The sequence below is a fragment of the Nomascus leucogenys genome, chromosome 12 (genome assembly GCF_006542625.1).
Source record: "Nomascus leucogenys isolate Asia chromosome 12, Asia_NLE_v1, whole genome shotgun sequence".
NCBI lineage: Eukaryota > Metazoa > Chordata > Mammalia > Primates > Hylobatidae > Nomascus > Nomascus leucogenys.
In genome coordinates, this window is record NC_044392.1 from 51,009,559 (window position 1) to 51,033,830 (window position 24,272).

Sequence of the window (24,272 nt, forward strand, 5' to 3'; positions counted from 1 at the left end):
AACAAAGCCGGACACGGTGGCTCACGCCTGTAATCCCAGCACCTTGGGAGGCCAAGGAGTGCGGATCACGAGGTCAGGAGATCGAGACCATCCTGGCTAACAGGGTGAAACCCCGTCTCTACTAAAAATACAAAATATTAGCCAGGCATGCTGGCAGGCACCTGTAGTTCCAGCTACTAGGGAGGCTGAGGCAGGAGAATGGTGTGAACCCAGGAGGTGGAGCTTGCAGTGAGCGGAGATCGTGCCAGTGCACTCCAGCCTGGGGGACAGAGCGAGACTCCGTCTCAAAAAAAAAAAAAAAATTACTCAACAGAGTCCCAATTTTAAAGCGGTAGCTGATAGAGCACTAGATTATGAGATCTTTAAATTATGATTGGAGCAGGCCTGTCAGAGGCACTTCACTAAACAGGTAAGAGATTTCATAGGTGCCCAAGTTTAGGGTAGGAGGTACTTACCTATCATCCTGTAACTGGGTAAACACCAAACCACCCCTCCTCTGAAACCAATGCAGGGATTAAAGGATTAGTGCAACCCCTACTCATTAAACTACCATGCAAATTATCTTCTAGCTTCCCAGAACAAGGAGTGAAAAGTTTTTCTCCCTATCATCACAGCATAAGCAGATTGGAACTTTATCCAGCCACCTATCGCATTTATGAGGCCTCTCAACTGGCTAGCTGCTAAAACCCATCATTGTTCACTGCTCTAGGGGAGCATGGGCAATAGGACTGAAGATTAAAACAAGCGGGGGATAATTTTTAGAGACAAAATTTCATATCTCAGCCACCTCTTAGTATTTTGGAGGGAGCTCAGAAGCAACTTTAGCCCCAGGAGAATAATGCCAAGTAACAGGCCTGATTCTGTTATCACAAACATGCCTTACCGCTGTGGTAGATGACACTATGTCATGGCTCAATATCATTGAAATGTACTAAAGACCAAATTCAGATTTATTTTAATTATTTATTTTTGAGACGGAGTCTCGCTCTGTCACCCAGGCTGGAGTGCAGTGGCGCCATCTCGGCTCACTGCAAGGTCTGCCTCCCGGGTTCACACCATTCTCCTGCCTTAGCCTCCTGGGCGCGGTGGCTCACGCCTGTAATTCCAGCACTTTGGGAGGCCGAGGCGGGTGGATCACGAGGTCAGGAGATCAAGACCATACTGGTTAACACGGTGAAACCCTGTCTCTACTAAAAATATAAAAAAAAAAATTAGCCGGGCGCGGTGGCGGGCGCCTGTAGTCCCGGCTACTTGGGAGGTTGAGGCAGGAGAATGACTTGAACCCAGAAGGCGGAGCTTGCAGTGAGCCGAGATCGCGCCGCTGCACTCCAGCCTGGGCAATAGAGCAAGACTCCGTCTCAAAACAAAAAAAGGAAGAGACGGGGTTTTACCGTGTTAGCCGGGATGGTCTCACACTCCTGACCTTGTGATCCGCCCGCCTTGGCCTCCCAAAGTGCTGGGACTACAGGCGTGAGCCACCGCGCCCGGCCTCAAATTCAGATTTAAAGGTGACTCAGAAGTGTCATCTCTTATATGTTAAGACTAGGTTGTATAAAGGGAACAAAGTTGAAGACAGCCTGTATACATATTTTCTCCAAAATGAGGGCAAGGAGCAGATCTATTTCTTTTTCGTTTTTTTCTTTTTTTTTTTTTTTTTTTTTGAGACGCTCCGTTGCCCAGGCTGGAGTGCAGTGGCGCGATCTCAGCTCATTGCAAGCTCTGCCTTCCGGGTTCACGCTATTCTACTGCCTCAGACTCCCAAGTAGCTGGGATTACAGGCGCCCGCCACCATGCCCGGCTAACTTTTTTGTATTTTTCGTAGAGACAGGGTTTCACCATGTTAGCCAGGATGGTCTCGATCTCCTGACCTCGTGATCCGCCCGCCTCAGCCTCTCAAAGTGCTGGGATTACAGGCGTGAGCCACTGCGCCTGGCCAGCACCAACTTTTTTGAGACTGAGTCTTGCTCTGTCGCCCAGGCTGGAGTGCAGTGGCGCGATCTTGGCTCACTGCAACCTCCGCCTCCCGCGTTCAAGTGATTCTCCTGCCTCAGCCTCCCAGGTAGCTGGGATTACAGGCGCCTGCCACCACGCCCAGCTAATTTTTTTGTATTTTTAGTAGAGACAGGGTTTCACTATGTTGGCTAGGCTGGTCTCAAACTCTTGACCTCGTGATCCGCCCGCATCGGCCTCCCAAAGTGCTGGGATTACAGGCGTGAGCCATGGCACCCGGCCTGGCACCAACTCTTAATAATAGCAACATGGCTGTCAGCCAACCAATGGTTGAGGAAACAGCAGGAGAAAAAGCAGAGCAGCTGGTCTTCCCACAAGTGGTCAGTTTCCCCAGCTGTCAAGAGTAAAATAATCAGGAGTGCCTGCTGGGTAGAGGCAGTGATGGTGGGTACCTCCACATGAAGTCTTTTTGAGTACTGCAAAGGGCAGTGGTTCCAACTCTAGCAGGCATCAGAATCACCTGCAAGGCTTGTGAAACTAGGCTGCTGGGCTCCAACCTCAATTTCCAATATCAAAGATCTGAAGTAGGGTCCCATAATTTGCATTTCAAGCAATCCCTCTGGTGAAATTGATGCTGCTGATCTGACACTTTGAGAAGCACTGCTTGTTGGGTATTTCTGGCTCTGTGCCATTCTCTCTCTACACTCCATTCCCTCTTTCCTACTGAGTCCCACCCATCTATTGCTTTATTTCTTCTCCATCATCCCTCTGTTAGGAAAACTAAAGGACAGAAAACAGGAATGAACATTAGGGTAGATTTAAGAATTTCTTTGGGCAAGGATTCCAGCACTCTAGTCTGGTTGATAGGTGTTTTCAGAAGCAGAATTTATTCCAAATACATACATGCATCTTCTCCTACCTAACACGGAACAGTTTAATAAAAAGTAATAGATGCTTTCTCAATAAGATTTTGCTTGGGGATTCAAAAAATTGGGTAGGAAATGGTAGACATACTGCACTACATTAAAAAAATTTTCCGGCCGGGTGCGGTGGCTCACGCCTGTAATCCCAACACTTTGGGAGGCCGAGGCAGGCGGATCACGAGGTCAGGAGATCGATACCATCCTGGCTAACACAGAGAAACCCCATCTCTACTAAAAACACAAAAATTAGCCGGGCGCGGCGGCGTGTGCCTGTAGTCCCAGCTGCTGGGAAGGCTGAGGCAGGAGAATGGCGTGAACCCAGGAGGCAGAGCTTGCAGTAAGCCGAGATTGCGCCACTGCCCTTCAGCCTGGGCAACAGAGCAAGACTCCGTCTCAAAAAAAAAAAAAAAAAATTTCCAGCCAGATATGGTGGCTCATGCCCGTAATCCCAGCACTTTGGGAGGCTGAGGTGGGCGGATCACCTGAGGTCAGTTGTTCGAGACCAGCCTGGACAACATAGTGAAACCCCGTCTCCACTAAAAATACAAAAACTAGCTGGGCGTGGTGGCAGGTGCAGGTGCCTGTAGTCCCAGCTTCTGGGGAGGTTGAAGCAGGAGAATCACTTGAACCTGGGAGGCGGAGGTTGCAGTGAGCCGAGACTGTACCATTGCACTCCAGCCTGGGGGACAAGAGCAAGACTTCTTCTTAAAAAAAAGAAAAAAAAAATCCTTACTTCTCCTGGACTTTCAAAAAAGTTTTCATTGTAGTAAAACATAAAATTTACCATCTTAACCATTTAAGGGTATAGTTCAGTGGCATTAAGTACATTCACCTTTTTGAGCAACCACCATCACCATTCATCATCCATCTTCTGTTTTTGTTTTGTTTTGTTTGAGATGGAATCTCACTCTGTCACCCAGGTTGGAGTGCAGTGGCATGATCTTGGCTCACTGCAACCTCTGCCTCCCCAGTTCAAGCAATTCTCCTGCCTCAGCCACCCAAGTATCTGGGACTACAGGTGTGCAACACCACGCCCGGCCAATTTTTTTTTGGATTTTTAGTAGAGACGGGGTTTCACCACATTGGCCAAGCTGGTCTCAAACTCCTGGCCTCAAGTGATCCGCCCGCCTCAGCCTCCCAAAGTGTTGGGATAATAGGCGTGAGCCACCATGCTGGGCCATCATCTCCTGAACTTTTTCATCTGCCCAAACTGAAACTCTGTACCCATTAAACAATAACTCCTCATTGCCCCCTCCTCCAGTCCCTGGCAAATACCATTCTACTCCTAGAGTACTTTCAGACTCAGTTTCTTCTTTCACTTAATAAAAGACAGGGTCCACTGCTGACTAATGGGATTGCTTCTATATTTGGAGGCCTTCTTGCAGACATGTGATTTGAGTTTATTGCAGAGAACGGTAACAGGAAACGGGATTGTACAAAGAAAAGAGATGGAGACAAAACTGGATGAGGGTTTCGCACTGGGTGTCCCATCCACAGGCCTCAGCAGCCCTGCCACGGATCTGCCCGATTCTTTCTCATCAAGAAGTTGATCTTGCGAGCCATTTCCATGTTGTAGATCCGCCGGCACCTTTCATAGCTTTCCCTCTGTCGCCGGCGGCATGGCTTCTCATAATACCGCCGACGCTTAATGTCCTCAATGAGCCCATCCATAGTGAGGATTCTGTATAAAGGCAAGCAATGAGGTTACACATTTGGGATCATCATTATTTTTTTCCAGTTTCATAAATAGTCAAAAGTCGATTGGCCAAACAATTGGTATTTATAAAAATTACAGTGGGAAATGGTAGCAATAGAACATTAACTGCCTACTTACAGAGGCCTCAATAAGAATCTGTGGGCCAGGTGCAGTGGCTCATGCCTGTAATCCCACCACTTTGGGAGGCCAAGGTGAGCAGATTGAGCCCAGGAGTTTGAGACCAGCCTAGGCAACATGGCAAAACCCTGTTTCTACAAAAAATAAAAATAATTAGCCAGGCTCCGTGGCATGTGTTTGTAGTGCTAGCGACTGACGAGGCTGAGGGGGGGAGCATCACTTGAGCCCAGGGAAGACTGAGGCTGCAGTGTGCCGTGTTTGCACCAGTGTACTCCAGCCTGGGTGACAGAGTAAGACCCTGTCTCAAAAAAGAAAAAAAAATTGTTCAGCATGGGCAACATGGCAAAACCGCGTCTCTGCAAATAATACAAACATTAGCCAGGCATGGTGGGTACACGCCTGTAGTCCCCTCTACTCAGGAGGCTGAGGTGGGAGGATCAATCGAACCTGGGAGTTCGAGGCTGCAGTGAGCTGAGATCCTACCACTGCATTCCAGCCTGGACAACAGAGTGAGACCTTGACTCAAGAAAAAAAAAGAAAAAAAAAAGGCTGGGCACAGTGACTCATGCCTGTAATCCTAGCACTTTGGGAGGCCGGCAGGTGGATCACCTGAGGTCAGGAGTTCGAGACCAGCCTGACCAATATGGTGAAACCCCGTCTCTACTAAAAATACAAAAATTAGCTGGGCATGGATGGTGGTGCCCACCTGTAATCCCAGCTACTTGGGAGGCGGAGGCAGGAGAACAGCTTGAACCTGGGAGGTGGAGGTTGCAGTGAGCCGAGATCAAGGCACTGCACTCCAGCTTGGCAAAAGATGGAGACTCCGTCTCAAAAAACAAAAACAAAACACCTGCCCTATAATGCCTATGCTCTAGTCACAAGTATATGCAGTTCTCCAAGCATCCTACGTACTTTTTTTTTCTTTGCTCATGATGTTCCCTTTACTTGGAATATCATTCTTTTCTTTTTCTTCCTGATGAAATCCTACTTGCTCCTCAAAGGCCCAAATCAATTGTTATCACATCTGTAAACTAGTTCAGGTGAAATCAAACTTTGGCATGCAGTAGTCATCTGGAAAGCTTGTTAAAACAGGGATTGCTGGCTGGCCATGGTGGCTCACACCTGTAATCCCAGGACTTTGGGAGGCCGAGCTGGGAGGATCGCTTGAGCCCAGGAGTTTGACACTAGCCTGAGCAACATAGTGAGACCCCCATCTCTACAAAAAATAAAAAATTAGCCAGACACGGTGGCACACACACCTGCACTCCCAGCTACTTGGGAGGCTGACGTGGGAGAATGGGAGAATTGCTTTATCCCGGGAGGTTGAGACTGCAGTGAGCCATGATTGTGGCACTGCACTCCAGCCTGGGCAAGCAAGACCCTATTTCTTTCTTTTGAGACGGAGTTTCGCACTTGTTGCCCAGGCTGGAGTGCAATGGCGCAATCTTGGCTCACTGCAACCTCTGCCTCCTGGGTTCAAGCGATTCTCCTGCCTCAGCTTCCCAAGTAGCCGGAATTACAAGCACCAGCTAATTTTTGTTATTTTTAGTAGACACGAGGTTTCGCCATGTTGGCCAGGCTGGTCTCAAACTCCTGACCTCAGGTGATCCACCCGCCTTAGCCTCCCAAAATGCTGGGATTACAGGTGTGAGCCACCGCAACCGGCCTTTTTTTTTTTTTTTTTTTTTGAGACAGAGTCTCGCTCTGTTGCCCAGGCTGGAGTTGCACTGGCACGATCTCGGCTCACTGCAACCTCTGCCTCCCAGGTTCAAGCGATTCTCTTGCCTCAGGCTCCCAAGTAGCTGGGACTACAGACACGCACCACCACGTCCAGCTAATTTTTGTATTTTTAGTAGAGACGGAGTTTCACCATATTGGTCAGGCTGGTCTTGAACTTCTGACCTCATGATCTGCCTGCCTCGGCCTCCCAAAGTGCTGGGATTACAGGCATGAGCCACTGTGCTCAGCTGTGAAACCCTATTTCAAAGAACACCACAGACTGCTGTGCCACAGTTTCTGATTCTGTAGGCCTAGAGTAGGGGCCAAGAATCTGCATTTCTAACAATTCCCAGCTGATATTGCTGCTGATGGTCCAGAGACAACCAACACCATGGCACACTTAGTGTCTCTCTCTTTTTTTTTTTTTTTTTTTTTTTTTGAGGCGGGGCCTCACTCCGTTGCTCAGGCTGGAGTGTAGTGTCGCCATCTTGGCTCACTGCAGCCTCCACCTCTCAGGTTCAAGCAATTCTCCCGCCTCAGCCTCCTGCGTAGCTGGGATTACAGGGGCATACCAGCACACCCGGATAATTTTTGTATTTTTAGTAGAGACAGGGTTTCACCATGTTGGCCAGGCTGGTCTCAAACTCCTGACCTCAGGTGATCCACCCGCCTCGGCCTCCCAAAGTGCTGGGATTACAGGCGTGAGCCACCATGCCCGGCTGATGTCTCTTTTATAGCACTGATCAAACAGTATTACATTGAACCACTCATTGGGTTGTGTCTTTTCTAAGGTTAGAATCAAATCTGTATTCACTTTTGCACCTAACAAAATACTTGGTGAAGAACAACTAGGAAATGTATGCCAAAAATGAGTCCTCTAGATGACTAATAAATGTCCATAGCACAAGGCATTAAGTGACCTTACAATATGTACAGTTATTGGGGATATTAGCTCAGAAAGCCTCAATAGTATGACCTTTACTACGATGGCATATTAGAGTTTAGATAGCATTTTTACATCCATCATCCTAACTACACTCCTATAAAATTTTTTAGGCAAATAATGTCCTCTTTTTATAGATTAGGAAACTGAAGTTCAGAGAGGCTGACCCGCCCAAGATCACAAAATGGAACTATAAGCAGAATTCAGGTCTTTAGTAAAGTGCTCTACAACAGTATTCTGCTTCTCAAACAAAAACCACCAATTTCAGAAGACAAACTGTTGCAGTATCCATGGGTAAAAGAGGGAGTGAAGAGCTGGGCTAGACTCTTCAACCAGAGTAAAGAGGAAATGGAAGCCGATACGGGACACGTGGAGAAAAGAATGATCTAAACATGTAAACACTTATTTCTGCTGAGACTTGTGTTTAATACTGTTTAATGAAGGTTGCTTTTTGGACTAAAAAGTAATATATTGGAGAAAATATAGAAAAAAGCCCCTGAAAGAAAAAGATTGGATATATAACATAAAAAGTACAAAGAGACTGGATTTGAGAGAATATAAAAAGGACAGAGACCCTGAATAAATATGACCTAGGAAGAGGAACCTATTGGAATGACAAAGACAGTTTAAAAGTAGGATGAAACAACACTGCAAGAGGAGGAAGGAGTTGAGTATGACTCAAGGAACCCTACTGGAGTTCCAAAAGGCTTCTAAAACCAAGGTGATCATCTTACCAAGGAAATGCCTGTACTGTCAGGCAAAAAGGCAAGACAAGGAAAAAGAATATAAGAATGGTGAAGGGAAAAGAAAGAATATAATGGTGGGGGTTGGTAAATGGCATTCCCTGGATGTGCTACTTACTTCCAAAACACAGACCAAATAAATTCCAAGATGCCAGGTGAGGATTCCCTCCCTTACCCGGCACGTTCTAGTCATACTAAAAAAGGCACAGATTATCTTCAAATGCCCCAGAGTCCCTATAGTAGAGGTATCTACTCAACTTTACCTCTAACAGAAAAGGATGCAAGAAGAGCTTTGTAAAACACAAGAATAGAGGGGGTGTTACTAATGATGCTTCCTTCTGCTTCCAAAAGTAGTTGAAAGGACTAGCACATCAAAAGCTTTAGAGTAAACAGATCAGCCTGGAGTTTGGATGCCTGGCAACCTAATACTGAAGGAGAAACCAGCTGCCAGTTTTAGTGAAATTCAAATGATTATGTAAAAGGAACCAAGCTGCCTGGAGCGGGGGGAGTTGCGGGTGGCAGACTCACATGTCAGTGTAGCCAGTCTACGTCAGGACAGATGTGTATGCAGAAGGACTCAATGGACCCAGAAGGTAGCCCACTAGGAGTAAAAGAAGTCAACAGGGCATGCTTCCAGTGTACTTGCCTTTCTTTGCTTGGGGGCCAGCCAATCATGGAGGGCTTCCTAGCACCCCCCCACTCTCCATCTCCTCATCCCCGGGCACCAATGAGGGCCCCTAGTTATACAACAGACATTTTGTGGTGGCCTCACTGGGCAGACACATAGGCTGTTTCCTTTCTAAGACTCTCTCTGTACTCCAAACATGGTAAAGCTTTAATCACCTCCCTCTAGACTCATTTGCTCTACCTACTGTTGTAATTAGACCACAGAACAAGCAATTATTTTTAAACTACCAGCTATGAGAAAGCTGAAAGAGATCAGGAGAGGCCTGGAGTGTGAGAAAGATATACAGAAAAAGTGGCCAGAGAGACAACATTTGGGAAAAGCAGAGAAAAAGAAGAAACAGAAAAGTGCATCAGTCAGAAAATGTGTTTAACAAGCAGCAGGAAAACAGAAGATTGGATCACTCCAAAATCAGTCTGCTCACATATGCAAGCTTAAAAGTCCTTACCTAGAAAATTATTCTAAGAGGCGGGGCACGGTGGCTCATACCTGTAATCTCAGCACTTTGGGAGGCCGGGCGGGCCAATCACAAGGTCAGGAGTTTGAGACCAGCCTGGCCAACATGGTGAAACACCGTCTCTCTACTACAAAAAATTAGCCGGATGTGGTCGCAGGTGCCTGTAATCCCAGCTACTCGGGAGGCTGAGGCAGGAGAATCACTTGAACCCAGGAGACAGGTTGCAGTGAGCCAAGACCACGCAGTCTGGGCAACAGAGTGAGACTCCGTCTCAAAAAAAAAAAAAAAAAAAAAAAAAAAAGAAAGAAAATTATTCTAAGACTGAAATATTTGTTCATTTCCCCCCCCTCCCACCCCCGAAGCTATAATACAATTTATGGGACTCTGGGTCTATGGGACTTGAATTTCTTCTTTTTTTTTTTTGAGACGAAGTCTCGCTCTCGTCTCCCAGGCTGGAGTGCAATGGCGCGATCTCGGCTCACTGGAACCTCCGCCTCCTGGGTTCAAGTGATTCTCCTGCCTCAGCCTCCTGAGTAGCTGGGATTACAGGCACCTGCCACCATGCCCGGCTAATTTTTTTTTCTTTTGAGACGGAGTCTCGCACTTTCGCCCAGGCCGGAGTGCAGTGGTGCTATCTCGGCTCACTGCAAGCTCCGCCTCCCGGGTTCACGTCATTCTCCTGCCTCAGCCTCCCAAGTAGCTGGGACTATAGGCGCCCTCCGCGGCACCCGGCTAATTTTTTGTATTTCTAGTAGAGATGGGGTTTCACTGTGTTAGCCAGGATGGTCTCGATCTCCTGACGTCGTGATCCGCCCGCCTCAGCCTCCCAAAGTGCTGGGATTACAGGCATGAGACATCGCGCCCGGCCAATTTTTGTATTTTTTTTTTAGTAGAGACGGGGTTTCATCATGTTGGCCAGGCTGGTCTTGAACTCCTGACCTCAGATGATCCACCAGCCTCGGCCTCCCAAAGTGCTGAGCTTACAGGGGTGAGCCACCGCGCCTGGCCGAATTTATTTTTCTAACCACTCCTCTTCTTTCTTAAAAAGAAAGAATATAATTCTTAAAAAGAATTGAATGTGGGTAGCAGAGGTTGCGGTGAGCTGAGATGGCACCATTGTACTCCAGCTTGGGCAGTAAGAGTGAAACTCTGTCTCAAAAAAAAAAAAAAGTTCATTTTGTACTTCCAAGATAGCAAAATAGGGCCAGAGAAAGGTCATTAGACATAATATTCTTCTCAGACATGCCACCAGAAGGTCTGAAATAGGAGAGTTGGAAATGAGGAGAAATACAGAAAAACGAAACAGGATACCTTACAACCTAGTAGTTATCTTTACTCTCAGCATAGGTGACAATGTAGAGGGAATAGCTTCAGCCCAAGGATATAATTGTTACGCACATAGAATGAAGTGATGCAGCTGACCCCAGACCAGATTTTTTTTTTTTTTTTTTTTGAGTCTTACTCTGTGGCCCAGACTGGAATGCAGTGGCATGATTCTGGCTCACTGTAGCCTCTGCTTCCCAGGTTCAAGTGATTCTCCTGCCTCAGTCTCCCAAGTAGCTGAGATCACAGGCGCCTGCCACCACATATGGCTAATTTTGTATTTTTAGTAGAGATGGGGTTTCGCTATGTTGGCCAGGCTGGTATTGAACTCCTGACCTCAGGTGATCCACCTGCCTCAGCCTCCCAAAGTGCTGGGATTACAGGCGTGAGCCACCGCGCCCGGCCCAGAACTTCATTTTTAACATAATAAACTGAGGGGCTGAGACGTTTTAAGAGACTGTGCACCTGGGCTGGCACTATTTTGAGAACAATCAACGAAAGGGGAAGGAGAGAATAACCACCTCACTTCCCAGAGAGTCTAGGCATGATTCTGGTCCCTTAACAGGTACCTGTTTAGGGTCCTGTATGCGCTTTCCACGTTCCCTTCCTGTACCATCACAGTCCTGGCGATGAACTTCAGATGTTTTGCCATGACCTTGGATTTAAACCTTCACTCTGTAGAGCCTAAAGGATGATGGAAAAAGGGCGAGGAAAGCAGAAAAAGAAACGCAACATAATACAAACTACACCGCGCGGCTTATTTAGGATTTGGAAATTCAACATGCTCAGGGACGCGTGAGATGGAGCACATGGAAGTCATCCTAGAAAGTAGACGCGAATCGTTATCTCTTATTCTCACTGCCAATCCAAATCCTCGCATAGAGAAGAAAAGAGATGGCAGCAGGGCGTTACCACAAAGACGCGTCGCCGGGCATGAGGACAGGAGCGACAAGGAAGCGCCACAGGGTCCCAACCACCGCACATAGTTCCGAAAGGGGTTGAGTTAGGAGTGGGGAAGGACTCTTTGTTGGTCTTTGGAAAAGGGGGCGAAAGCCCGCAAACCTGCCCTCTCGCCAAGCCAGCCTTCCTTTCCCCAAACCCTGCACAACTCCTCACCTGGCGCGCTCAGTACCTAGCCGACCGGAAAGGTTCTCGCTACCGGAAGCGGAAACTACGGAATCGCCAGCGCCGCGCAAAGAAACAAGCTGAGGGAGGCAACGTGCGTGGAAACCATAGCAACGTCCTTTCTGGCCTCTCCTGACTGCCTCTCTTCCCCGGGTCTGGACTCTACACCTGACAAAGCAAAATACTCATTGACTTAAATTCCCCCGAAACACGTTTCTCGCCCTCTCATGGAGTCGAAGTACTTCGGCCTCTGAGAAGGTCAGCCCAATTTCATATCCCTTAATCCTGTGAAATCCTTGATAAATATTTGAGCCATTTCTTTTTCTCGATGGAAAACAAGAGAAGCAGGCTTCCTGAGGATGCTTCCTGTTTTCTCTTCGGAAAGGACAGACTCTTTGAGATCCGCTCTCCGGACGAAAAATAGATTGATTCATACATGTCATCTGCCTAAGTGCTAAGGAAAAGAAACATACTGTGAGTTTCCTATATCATCTTCCCACTAATTTAACTACATAAAGTGAAATCAATAAAGATATGGGAAACACCTGCAGGGTTTAGAATAAAAAATTATGTCAGCTTCTATGCCTTTTCGTGCTAGTGAGACCTACTGAAAAACCTCCTTTTAAATTTCTTCTTCACTGTGGAGACACCTGTCCTTTTATTTATATGCTACCTGTACATATCCATTTATGGTTATTCACGTAAGTTAACATCTAATGGCTGTAGGAAAACGTACCTCCCTTAGAGAGTGTGCGCGCGCACGTGCGCGCACACACACACGTGTGCATCCTCATCAGTTGATGCTAATAACTTACACTAACACTTAAGCCCACCTCAGAGTAAGCCAGGTCCAAAGTAACGAAATAGCACTAGATTGGGACATTATTATGCTTGTCAACAAACTTTCACTGAATGACTACTCTGTGTCAGATACTGTTGATACCACTCTAGTGCCTCTTGGACCACTAGGACCACATAAAAGATACTAAAACGAGGTAGTATATAATAAATGCAAAATAAATTATATGGGCTGGGCGCGGTGGCTCACACCTGTAATCCCAGCACTTTGGGAGGCCAAGGCAGGCGGATCACTTGAGCCCAGAAGTTCGAGACCAGCCTGGGCAACAAAGCAAAACTCCGTCTTTACAAAAATTATAGAAATTAGCCGGGTGTGGTGGCGTGGCCTGTTGTCCTAGCTACTTGGGAGGCTGAGGGGGAGGATCACCTGAGCCTGGAAGGTCAAGGCTGCAGCGAGCTTTGATCACACCACTGCACCCTGGCCTGGGCAATAGAGTGAGACCCTGTCTCAAAAAATTAAATAAATAAATAAATAGGGCCAGGTGCGGTGGCACACGCCTGTAATCCCAGCACTTTGGGAGGCTGAAGTGGGTAGATCACCTGAGGTCAGGAGTTCGAGACCAGCCTGGCCAACATGGTGAAACCCTGTCTCTACTAAAAATACAAAATTAGCCAGGTGTGGTGCCGCATGCCTGTAATCCCAGCTACTTGGGAGGCTGAGGCAGGAGAATCACATGAACCTGGGAGGCGGAGGTTGCAGTGGGCCGAGATCGCACCATTGCACTCCAGCCTGGGCAATGAATGAAACTCCATTTCAAAAAATAAATAAACAAACAAATAATAAATAAAATATGCCACAGCATAATGTGGTGAAAGGCACTGGCTTCAAAGTTGGGAGGTCTGGATTCTATCCCAATTCTAATACTCATCAGGCCTATGACCTTGAAAAAGTCATTTAAAACCAGGGGTCTGGAGACTACAGTCTACAGGTCAAATCCTGCTCCACCTGTGTTTGTAAATAAGACTGTTGAACTACAGTCATGCTTATTTGTCTGTGTGTTATGTATGGCTGCTTTGGGCTACAATGGCCGAGTTGGGTAGTTGCAATAGAGACATAAAGCCTACAAAGCCTAAAATATTTACTATCTGGCCCTTGCCAGACTCACTCTATTTCCTCATCTCTAAAATGGGACTAATTTTGCCCTGTTTAGTCTCACAAAATTTGTCATGGGAATCAAATAGAATAAAATATGAAGATACACCGGGCACAGCGGCTCACGCCTGTAATCCCAGCACTTTGGGAGGCTGAGGCGGGTGGATCACAAGGTCAGGAGATCGAGACCATCCTGGCTAACACAGTGAAACCCCGTTTCTACTAAAAATACAAAAAATCAGCTGGGCATGGTGGCACTCGCCTGTAGTCTCAGCTACTTGGGAGGCTGAGGCAAGAGAATCGCTTGAACCCTGGAGGCGGAGGTTGCAGTGAGCCGAGATGGTGCTACTGCACTCCAGCCTGGGTGACAGAGCGAGACTCTGTCTCCCAAAAAAAAGAAAAAAGAAAAAAATATATGAAGATACTTTGAAAGAAAGGGAGAGAGGAACTAATGTTAATAAGTTTTTTTTTTCTTTTTTTTTTTTTTTTTTTTTTGAGACGAGCTCCTCTGTCGCCAGCTGGAGTGCAGTGGCGATCTCGCTCACTGCACTCCCTCCCGGTTCACCCATCTCCCTCAGCCTCCATACTGGACTACAGCGCCCCCACGCCCTATTTTTTTTTTTAGAGACAGGTCACCGTGTCTCACTCCTGACCTCGATCCCCCCCCCCCCAAGCTAACAGCGACCCCCCCCCCTATAATTCTGTTAACCACTACCATTGGATCAGCTGGAGAGTAACATTTTTGAGAGCCTACTATATACTAAACCCTGTACTAGGTGGGTGTTTTTTGTTTTTGTTTTTGTTTTTCTGAAGCAGAGTCTCACTCTTGTTGCCCAGGCTAGAATGCAGTGGCACGATCATAGCTCACTGTAGCCTGGACCTCCTGGGCTCAGGTGATCCTTCCACCTCAGCCTCCCAAGTAGCTGGGATTACAGGGACATGCCACCACGCCTAGCTAATTTTTTGTATTTTTAGTAGTTTCACTAGGTTGCCCAGGCTGGTCTCCCAAAGTGCTAGGATTACAAGCGTGAGCCATCCCACCAGACCCCAAACCCTGCACTAGGTATTTTATGTACATGATTCCATTTAATGGAGTAAAGGGCCAAACACTGAGTTGAATGGATCGTGTTTAACAGAAAGAATGATAGGATGGACTTGAGTTAGTCATTGAAAGAGGGCAGGGTTTCGATAACAGAAGCAGGAAAGGTTTGGCAAGGTGAACAGCATGAACAAGAGCTTAGGGGCAAAAAGGTGTAGTGTTCAGGAGTCAAAACAAACAAACAAAAAACCTGCAACAGAGAGATCATGCAGGGGAGCACAGGGAAAAATAGAGACTGTGACTAAAGATTTTGGACTTTCTTCTCAAAGCATTGGAGAGCCATTGAAGAATTTGAATAGGATATGATATGCAAAGCACTGTTCTAGGAAAATTAACTTGGTTATCAGCGAAAAGGGATTAGAAATAAGAGAGACTATTGGTACAGTGAAGTCTAGACCAGACTGGTGGCAATGGAATGGATAGGAAGAAATGGATTTTAAAAGATATTCCAAATAAAGAATAAAAAGGATTTGGTGACCAGATGGCACCAAATTTTAAGCCTAGTTATCCAGAAAAAAAACAAAACACTATGATACCTAGTGATACCACAGGTATCACTAACAGAAGAGGAGACTGTAAAAAGTGGTAGCTGGCCGGGCACAGTGGCTCATGCCTATAATCCCAGCAGGCGTGGGATTGGGAGGCCGAGGTGGGTGGATCATGAGGTCAGGAGTTCAAGACCAGCCTGGCCAACATGGTGAAACCCCGTCTGTACTAAAAATACAAAAAATAGCTGGATGTGGTAGTGGGTGCCTGTAATCACAGCTACTCAGGAGGCTGAGGCAGAATTGTTTGAACTTAGGAGGCGGAGGTTGCAGTTAGCCGGGATCGCACCATTGTACTCCAGCCTGGGTGACATGGTGAGACTCTGTCTCAAAAAAAAAAGAAAAAAAAGTGGTAGCAGGACATGTTCTCAGGGAATAATTTGATTGGTGATTACTGGAAAACACATCAGACTGGAAACCCGAGTTCCATTCCACACATTGTGTTGTCCTAGATAAGTCTCCTAAGTTTCGTTTCTTTTCTTTTCTTTTTTTGAGATGGAGTTTTGCTCTTGTTGCCCAGGCCAGAGTGCAATGGCTTAATCTCAGATCACCGCAACCTCAGCCTCCCAGGTTCAAGGGATTCTCCTGCCTCAGCCTCCGGAGTAGCTGGGATTATAGGCATGCACCACCATGCCCGGCTAATTTTTTTTCGTATTTTTAATACAGACGGGGTGTCTCCATGTTGGTCAGCTGGTCTTGAACTTCCAACCTCAGGTGGTCCACCTGCCTTGGCCTCCCAAAGTGCTGGGATTATAGGCCTGAGCCACTGCACCTGGCCCTAAGTTTTTTTATGTATCAAATGAGGAGGTTGGGTTGAACTGGATATACAAGAGGCATTTTTTTTTGAGAGGGAGTCTTACTCTGTCACCCAGGCTGGTGTGCAGTGGCACATCTCAGCTCACTGCAACCTCTGCCTCCCGGGTTAAGGCAATTCTCATGCATCAGCCTCTTGAGTAGCTGGGATTACAGATGTGCACCACCATGCCCAGCTAATTTTCGTATTTTTTTTTTTTGAGACGGCGTCTCGCTCTGTCACCCAGGCTGGAGTGCGGTGGCATGATCTCGGCTCACTGCAAGCTCCGCCTCCCGGGTTCACGCCATTCTCCTGCCTCAGCCTCTCCGAGTAGCTGGGACTACAGGCGGCCGCCACCACCCCCGGCTAATTTTTTGTATTTTTAATAGAGACGGGGTTTCACCGTGGTCTCGATCTCCTGACCTCGTGATCTGCCCGCCTCGGCCTCCCAAAGTGTTGGGATTACAAGCGTGAACCACCACGCCCGGCCTAATTTTTGTACTTTTAATAGAGACAGCGTTTCCCCATGTTGGCTAGGCTGGTCTTGAACTCCTGACCTCCAGGGATCCGCCTGCCTCTGGTGTGGGATTACAGGTGTGAGCCACAGCGCCTGGCCAAGAGGCATACGTTGGCTCTAAAACACTGAAAGTTTCAATAATGTTTAAGTATCAGCAATATGTAAATAAAACTGTCCAACAGAAATTTAAACAGTATGCCATCTCAGGGGAAAGATTGGGACTAGAGATAAAGCTGTAGCAGTCTTCTAAGTTGAAGCAATAATTAAAGCCATGAAAGGATGTAGTCAGAGAAAAGGGCCAAGGCCTGAGTCTGGGGGAACACCCACACTTTGGAGTAGGTTGAAGTGGGGCCCTTAAGAGACCTAGACATTGCTGCCAGATAGGTTAAGAGGAGGATTAGGATAGTGTGCTGTCATGGGATCTGAGGGCGGAGAGTTTCAGTAGGCAGCATCAAGTGTCAAATGATACAGAGAGCATAATGTACATAGCCTTTGTAAAGGGTATAGCTGTTGATTAGGAGGAAGCTAGATTATAATACTGGTCCTGTGGGCTCATTAGTGACCTTGGAAGGTGCAACAAGGTGAAAGCAGCAGAAGCTAGGCTGCAAGGGGTTAAGGACTGAGTGGCAGAAAGGAATCAGAAAGAGTATAATTAGACTACATTGTCAAGAAGTATGGAGAAAATAAGAGGACAATCAGCCTTAAGAGATGTTTTCAAGGAGGAAGGATCTGATCATATTTGTGATCAAACCATTCCACTGCCACCACTCTGGTCTGATCATACTTGTGATACTTGGACAAATAATTATTGTTGGACAAACTGAAGTTACAAGATAAAAAGGGGATATGTGACACAGCAAAAGTTCCAGAGATGAAGGTAATCAGAAGCACAAATGGACAGGTTTGCCTTTAAAAGGAGGTCATACTCTCTGAAAATAAGGCCAGGCAATTATTCACTGAGAACAGAAGACTTGAGAAATGGGGGAAAAGATGTGTAACTACTTATGAGAAACACACTAAAGAGCCAATAAGCAATGACTAAGTTGTCAGAGAAGCCTGATGCCCTACAAAGGATTAGGATGGGAGAGGAAATGGTTTTGGTGGAAAGTGAGACAAATCAGAAAGAGGGTGAAATACAAAGAAGGGTAGTTATAGATCCATTCATGGTCTTCATTTTTGCCTCCTTCTGAGTTGCCTCCCTTAGTCTAGCATACATCTAGCACCTGCAGCTTTTTTTTTTTTTTTCTTTTTTGAGACAGAGTCTCACTCTGTCACACAGGCTGGAGGGCAGTGAACCTCCACTTCCCAGGTTCAAGTGATTCTCCTGCCTCAGCCTCCCAAGTACCTTGGATTACAGGCACCCACCACCATGGCCGGTTCATTTTTTGATGTTTTTAGTAGAGACAGGGTTTTACCATGTTGGCCATGGCTTGTCTCAAACTCCTAACCACAAGTGATCTGCCCACCTCAACCACCCAAAGTGCTGGGATTACAGGCATGAGCCACTGCGCCTGGCCTAGCTGCAGCTTTTCGAGTAAGTATGAAGCCTAGTGTCTTGAGGTGTTCCCAAGTCTGACAATTCTAAGGAGCCCTTTCCTCTTTAAAACTGGCAACCACAGTGGCTGTTTTGGCTCTTGTGTTCTTCCTCTGGCAGCAGAAACCTACATATGCATTTACCACGGGCATCAACAGCTCCCATCAAAGCAAAGAGCTAGCCCGGAGCAGAAGAACCTGCAAGTCTGGGTCAGCTGGAAGATTACAAAGGTGTCAAAACAAGGGGAAAGGTAGAGTCTGTGAACCTGAATGAAAACATAAACCCGGCCGGGTGTGGTGGCTCACGCTTGTAATCCCAGCACTTTGGGAGGCTGAGGTAGGTGAATCACTTGAGGTCAGGAGTTTGAGACCAGCCTGGCCAACGTGTAGTGAAACCTCATATCTACAAAAATACAAAAATTAGCTCGGCATGGTAGCATGTGCTATAACCTCAGCTACTCAGGAGGCTGAGGCCTGAGAATCGCTTGAACCCAGGAGGTGGAGGTTGCAGTGAGCTGAGATCGTGTCATTGCACTCTAGCCTGGGAAACAGAGCGAGACTGCATCTCAAAACACAACAACAAAAAAACTCTATAAACCCAAATCTGAACTCTGTAACTGTTTCAAGGATGTTCCCTAGGAAAACAGCAGCAGAGTCCCCTTCTCCCACAAGTCTTATATTGTCATCCAGACTCTAACTTGGTAGCGCTCATGTTCACAAACATCCCCATCCCTTTTCTACTTTTCTGCAGCTCAGAGGATAAGAATTGGTTTTGGAAGCAGAAAGTTTTCAATTTCCCCCAATCAGCAAACTGTTTAGGTATAAAAAAATTTCTTTAATCAGAAAAGATTTATCTTCCCTCAACACAAATGCACACATTAAAAGTAAAAATACATATATACATAAATATTTACACAAATTAGAAATCACAGTGGACAGCTGTATGCCCTGGGCTAGAGGTTGAGAAGATGAGCATCAGGAGCAACTGGAGGATGGCTTCTCTGCTGCTCCTGGTGTCCTATGGTCATCTTTCTGGCCAAGGTGGGTAGACTGGGAGGGGATAGGGTATAGCTCCAGTCTGATGGCAGAGTTACTGGCAAACTGTAGCAACGAGGACCCTCGACAGATAGTTTCATAGGCTCACCAGGGATGACAGGAGATGCTGTAGTAGGTGGGACTGGGGTGGTTGGGGCAGAGTGGGTGAAGGGTTGCACTCCATGCTGGAGGAAAAGAATGACGCCAATGCCGGTTCCAGTGCCTAAAGGACCATGGCTAAAGGAGATAGTACCTGGGGAGCTGAGAGGGGGGTTGCAAATTGGAGTGGTGTGGATCCAGGTGAGGTTCACAGCTGGCCATTCTGTGAGGTGCCAAGGCTGCTTTGGTTTTAAAGCTAGATGTCCTAGCTGTGTCTGGTCCATCTTTTCCATAGGAGATGCAGGAGAGGAAGCAGCTGAATCACTGTGGTGGCTTGGAAAATGCTACGGAGGGGAGAAATGAGAAAAAAAGAAATGTGGAGAAAGCTTTCAGATGAGCTCCACCTGGTTACTTAAACCTTTGCATTCCTTGGGAACTCAGTTTGCAATGCAAACATACCTCGTTTTATGCAACAGATATGATCTTGCCAGGCCATGATTAAGTAAAAGTTTTGGTGGCCGGGTGTGGTGGCTCACGCCTGTAATCTCAGCATTTTGGGAGGACGAGGCGGGTGGATCACAAGGTCAGGAGTTTGAGACCAGCCTGGCCAAGATGGTGAAACCCCGTCTCTATTAAAAATAAAAAATTAGCCGGGCGTGGTGGCAGGCGCCTGTAGTCCCAGCTACTCAGGAGGCTGAGACAGGAGAATTCCTTGAACCTGGGAGGCGGAAGTTGCAGTGAGCCGAGATCGTGCCACTGCACTCTAGCCTGGGCGACACAGCGAGACACCATCTCAAAAAAAAAAAAAAAAAAAAAAAAAAGTTTTGGTAACTAAATTATACTTTCATTTATTAAAAAAAAATGGCCTACTATGGACCACATACTATATTAGACACTGGATATCCAGAGACGAACAAAAAACAAACAGTTCCATAGGTTCTATTTATAAAATAATCCCTTGTAGAATTTCTTTGAAAAGAAGTCTATTTTTCATTGGAATCATCATTTCCCAAATTCTGTATTTAAATTCGAACATTCTATCTTGAGCTCTTTAAAAAGTGTAAATTAATATTCAGGCAAGATCCTCCTACTGTTTTTTTAAAATTTTATATTTGAGACAGGGTCTCACTCTGTCAACCAGGCTGGCACAATCATGGCTTACTGCAGCCTCGACTTCCCAAGCTCAAGAGGTCCTCCCACCTCAGCCTCTTGAGTAGCTGGGACTACAGGGGCACGCCACCATGCCCGGCTACTTTTTGTATTTTTTGTAGATACCGGGCTTCACCATGTTGCCCAGACTGGTCTCAAACTCCTGGGCTCAAGCAATCCTCCTGCTTTGGCCTCCCAAAGTGCTAAGATTACAGTGAGCCACTGTGCCTGGCCTACTTATTTTTTAATAGATTAGTCACAGCAATAATAACCATGGCTGATTGAAAATTAGGACTGGTGATTATCTACAGAAGACTCTCCTTCTCCATCATTTGAATGCCCTCTACACACCCTGTTATTTGAGGACAGAAAATAGGTCATTTCCTTTTTTTTTTTTTTTAGATGGAGTTTTGCTCTTGTCGCCCAGGCTGGAGTGCAATGGCACGATCTCGGCTCACTGCAACCTCTGCCTCCGGGGTTCAAGCAATTCTCCTGCTTCAACCTCCCGAGTAGCTGAGACTACAGGCGTGTGCCACCACGCCTGGCTAATTTTTGTATTTTTAGTAAAGACAGGGTTTCACCATCTTGGCCAGGCTGGTCTCGAACTCCTGACCTCATGATTCACCCGCCTCGGCCTGCCAAAGTGCTGAGATTACAGGCGTGAGCCACTGCTCCTGGCTGAAAATAGGTCACTTCTATACCAGGTCTAAGAATCTATCAACACTGCTGCTATTGGTGCCCTCCCTCCCCCACTTCCAGTGAGGTACCTCTTATGACCAGTCCTTGAAACCCAGTGTAGACTCAAAAACTGTCAAAGGGTTTGGCACAAGGATACTTGGGCAGAAATGAAAAGAAGGAGGGGGAAGGGTTTGGGGGCAGTAGGGAAAAAAGAGTTTGCAGAGAGAAGCTGAGGTGTCTTCCCGCATGAATCATTTGGCCAGGTAAAAAGCCTTTTGTATCTATGCAGAAAGCAGATAAGCTGTGGCATGAGGGATAGGATTAAACTTCATGGAATTCTTCCCAGTGATTCAAACAAAACAACAACAAAAAACATGTAGGAATCAAGACAATTAAGAAAGTTTAGGAATTTTCTTCCCTGAAAAGAAACTTGAAGAAAAGATTCAAAAGAAAATGGCAAAAGGGGCCATTTCTGCATGCACATTTCATTTTCTTGGCTATTTTCCCACCTCTTCCTCATGTTCTTAGGTTCTTACCTTGGTCAGCTGATGCTTGCCACCACCCAGTGATGACTTCTGGGCAGCTATATGTGGAAACCAAGTCTTTAACATCCCTTCTACCTGTAGCAAGGTTCCTAGGTAACGTTCCCTGTGAAAATGACATTGCTTTAAAAAACCAGCAACAGGATTGGAGAAATCTCCTTTTTATGAAGACCCAAGCAAAGAACCAGGGGGACTTACCCCATCTGTGGCTTCTGCAAAACACCTACGATACGCTGGATCCTGTCCATTGCCACACTCTGCTGAAAACTGCTTAATCCTGGGGACAGGGACAGAGAGAGATTAAGGATTGAGATTCAAGCATGTAGTCAGGTAAAGGAAGAACAGAAGGGGGTTAAAACTGATTGATCTAAAAAAATTAAGTCGGGCCAGGCAAGGTGGCTTATGCCTGTAATCCCAGCACTTTGGGAGGCTGAGGTGGGCGGATCACCTGAGGTCAGGAGTTTGAGACCAGCCTGGCCAACATGGTGAAACCCCATCTCTACTAAAAATAACAAAAATTAGCTGGGCGTGGTGGTGGGCGCCTGTAATCCCAGCGACTGGGGAGGCTGAAGCAGAATTGCTTGAACCCAGGAGGCGGAAGTTGCAGTGAGCTGAAATGGCGCCATTGCACTCCAGCCTGGGCAACAAGAGCAAAACTCCGTCTTAAAATAATAATAATAATAATAATTAAGTCATAGTAGCAAAAAAGGAGTAATATAGGCCCCAAACAAGAACTTAAGAGAAATACACGTCAAAAGAGGGAAAGAGAAAGAGAAATGAACCTAGCCCAAATGAATGCAACAATGAGATTACCTCTCTCAAAACGACCCATCTTCAGCCCATTGAGTAGGTCTGTGAGAGGAGGTATAAATCCTTGGAGTTCTTTACACTGTAGGAAAACAGGACAAAGGCTGTGAGAAGACCAAGAAGTGCCCACACCAGCAGTGGCTCTTCCTTCACCTCCAAATCTGGGAGTCAATACTGTCCTCATAGGGTCCTTATCAACCAGCTGGGTGCTAAGCCACTCCAGGAGAGTCTCCTTTCACCTGCTTTCTCTTACCTTCTGGGCAAACAGCAGGTCTCCCTCTGTGGTACAACCTTGGATGTTTAGACTGGTCTCCAGTTCACCATCTCTTGATCTTTTCGCCCCAGATCCTGCCATAGGAGAAGCCGAACCCCGCTGTTCCGGATGAGATGGTGTATGCTGGTTACCGGAAACCTTCGATCGATGCCTGCAGCGGATAGGACCCGGGCTGGGCCGTGAACCTCCCCTCTGCCCAACAGTGTCTGGCCTGGGCCCATGGGCCCCCTTGTCCTCCCTCTCACTATCAGAGGGGAAGCCAAAGTCACTGTTCACTGGGGAAGTGGAAAAAGACGAAGAGAGAGAGTAGGAGGAATAGGAAGAAACGCTAGATGGAGAATCCATAGGTCCAGAAGCAGGGGCTGTAGAGCAGCTCCTGGAGTACCCAAAGATCGGAACCTGCAACTGAAGAGCAAAGCGAGGGAGTTTGAAACCGGAGCTTAAGGATTAGGAAATGGACTGGGAGATTGGGGTGTAGTGCGTGGGATAATACTTGTTCTCCCCCTCCCCAATATTACCAGTCTCAGACACAACAGAAAAAGAGATTTCTACCCCTACCCCCGCCCATTAAGAACCTGGGATCCCCTCTCTGGCCGCCGCAGAGCAGCTCTCGGCCTGACGCGGCCTCGGTTCTTTTCTTCCCTCAGTTCAGAGTACATACCGACTTGAAAGACACCTTCCCCTCCGCCCGTTGTTCGCCAGGGCTGTTCGCCAGCCTGAGTCCGCAGCAAGCCTCTCCACCTGAGGCCATGCCACCCACAAGCGGTCAATCTGGGCACGCGAACCCACCTGGTGATCCTACGGGAACCGCCCCCATAGAGACTGGCCTCCTGCCCTCTCCCAATCTTTCAAGATCAGGATCCCTACGCCGGTCTCTCTGAGCTCGCCCCTGCCACGTGATGCAAACCCTCCCAATACCAAGATCTGCATTCAGCCCCCAAATCCACTCCCAAATACTCTCTAACAGCTCGCTTTGTCCTCCGAATCTCCTTACCTGTTGTCAGCCGGCTCAGCCCTGGCTCGGTTTCCAGCTCCTTCTCTGTCTGTCCGGGTCTGTCTACCCACCTCCGTCTCTCTCAGTGGGCCCCGCCCCTTCCCCCTCCCAGACACGTGCGGCCCGGCACGTGCCTCCCCCTGCTTACACAGATCTCACGCTCTCATTGGTTGTGCCGCCGGTAACACGTGACTCTCGTTACTGAAGTCCATAGCCCATTTGCTACAATACAAAGGGGCTCAGCCAGTAGAGAGGCAGCCAAGTGATGATTGGCTGTAAGGGAAGCATTCCGTGCTCCGCCCCTACATGTGGCTGCTGGAGAGGACCCGGTGATGAGAAAAGGAGGAGGATGGGAAAAGAGTTGAAAGAAAGGGAGGGGAGGAAAAGGGCGGAGCCCATGGCCTTAAATAGGATGGTGATGCGCCAGAGATGCGCGGCTTGAGTGTTCAGAGATTGGTTGTGCTACTGAAGGCGTGCTCCTCCGGACGTGGGACCCCCGGTTCCGTCTTAGGAAGTAACTCATTTGCCCCCTCTTTGAACACCTCCGCTCACGA

The 24,272-nt window shown here is 47.2% G+C and overlaps 2 protein-coding genes across 4 annotated transcripts; both read right to left on the reverse strand.

Annotated features, from left to right (window-relative positions):
* Positions 1 to 4,220: 4,220 nt before the first annotated feature.
* MRPS21 (mitochondrial ribosomal protein S21) lies at positions 4,221 to 11,872 on the reverse strand. The gene is made up of 3 exons (XM_012511270.2): positions 11,694 to 11,872; positions 11,147 to 11,261; positions 4,221 to 4,554 (listed from the first exon to the last, which is right to left on the reverse strand). Exons 2-3 carry the CDS (start codon positions 11,227 to 11,229, stop codon positions 4,374 to 4,376), a joined length of 264 nt encoding a protein of 87 aa, XP_012366724.1. The 5' UTR covers positions 11,230 to 11,261; positions 11,694 to 11,872; the 3' UTR covers positions 4,221 to 4,373.
* A 7,082-nt stretch (positions 11,873 to 18,954) lies between these two features.
* On the reverse strand, positions 18,955 to 23,807 carry CIART (circadian associated repressor of transcription). 3 transcript variants are annotated; one of them, XM_030824649.1, is made up of 7 exons: positions 23,719 to 23,776; positions 23,386 to 23,465; positions 22,704 to 23,129; positions 22,457 to 22,532; positions 21,842 to 21,920; positions 21,638 to 21,749; positions 18,955 to 19,618 (listed from the first exon to the last, which is right to left on the reverse strand). In XM_030824649.1, the coding sequence occupies exons 3-7, from the start codon at positions 23,067 to 23,069 to the stop codon at positions 19,094 to 19,096; spliced, it is 1,158 nt and encodes a 385-aa protein (XP_030680509.1). In that variant the 5' UTR covers positions 23,070 to 23,129; positions 23,386 to 23,465; positions 23,719 to 23,776; the 3' UTR covers positions 18,955 to 19,093. The 3 variants fall into 3 exon arrangements, with proteins under 3 accessions (XP_030680509.1, XP_012366716.1, XP_030680510.1); XM_012511262.2 differs by lacking the exon at positions 23,386 to 23,465 and having other exon boundaries at positions 23,719 to 23,807; XM_030824650.1 differs by lacking the exon at positions 23,386 to 23,465 and having other exon boundaries at positions 22,704 to 22,999; positions 23,719 to 23,770.
* Between the last annotated feature and the right edge of the window lie 465 nt (positions 23,808 to 24,272).

Excerpts from the sequence above, each read along its gene's own strand:
- MRPS21 (XM_012511270.2), bottom strand. The coding sequence starts at position 11,229 with ATGGCAAAACATCTGAAGTTCATCGCCAGGACTGTGATGGTACAGGAA. Across the intron at positions 4,555-11,146 it reads GCATACAGGACCCTAAACAG|AATCCTCACTATGGATGGGC; the intron begins GTACCTGTTAAG and ends GCCTTTATACAG.
- CIART (XM_012511262.2), bottom strand. The coding sequence starts at position 23,069 with ATGGATTCTCCATCTAGCGTTTCTTCCTATTCCTCCTACTCTCTCTCT. Across the intron at positions 22,533-22,703 it reads ACCTGCTGTTTGCCCAGAAG|TGTAAAGAACTCCAAGGATT; the intron begins GTAAGAGAAAGC and ends GTTTTCCTACAG. Across the intron at positions 21,921-22,456 it reads GATGGGTCGTTTTGAGAGAG|GATTAAGCAGTTTTCAGCAG; the intron begins GTAATCTCATTG and ends CCCTGTCCCCAG.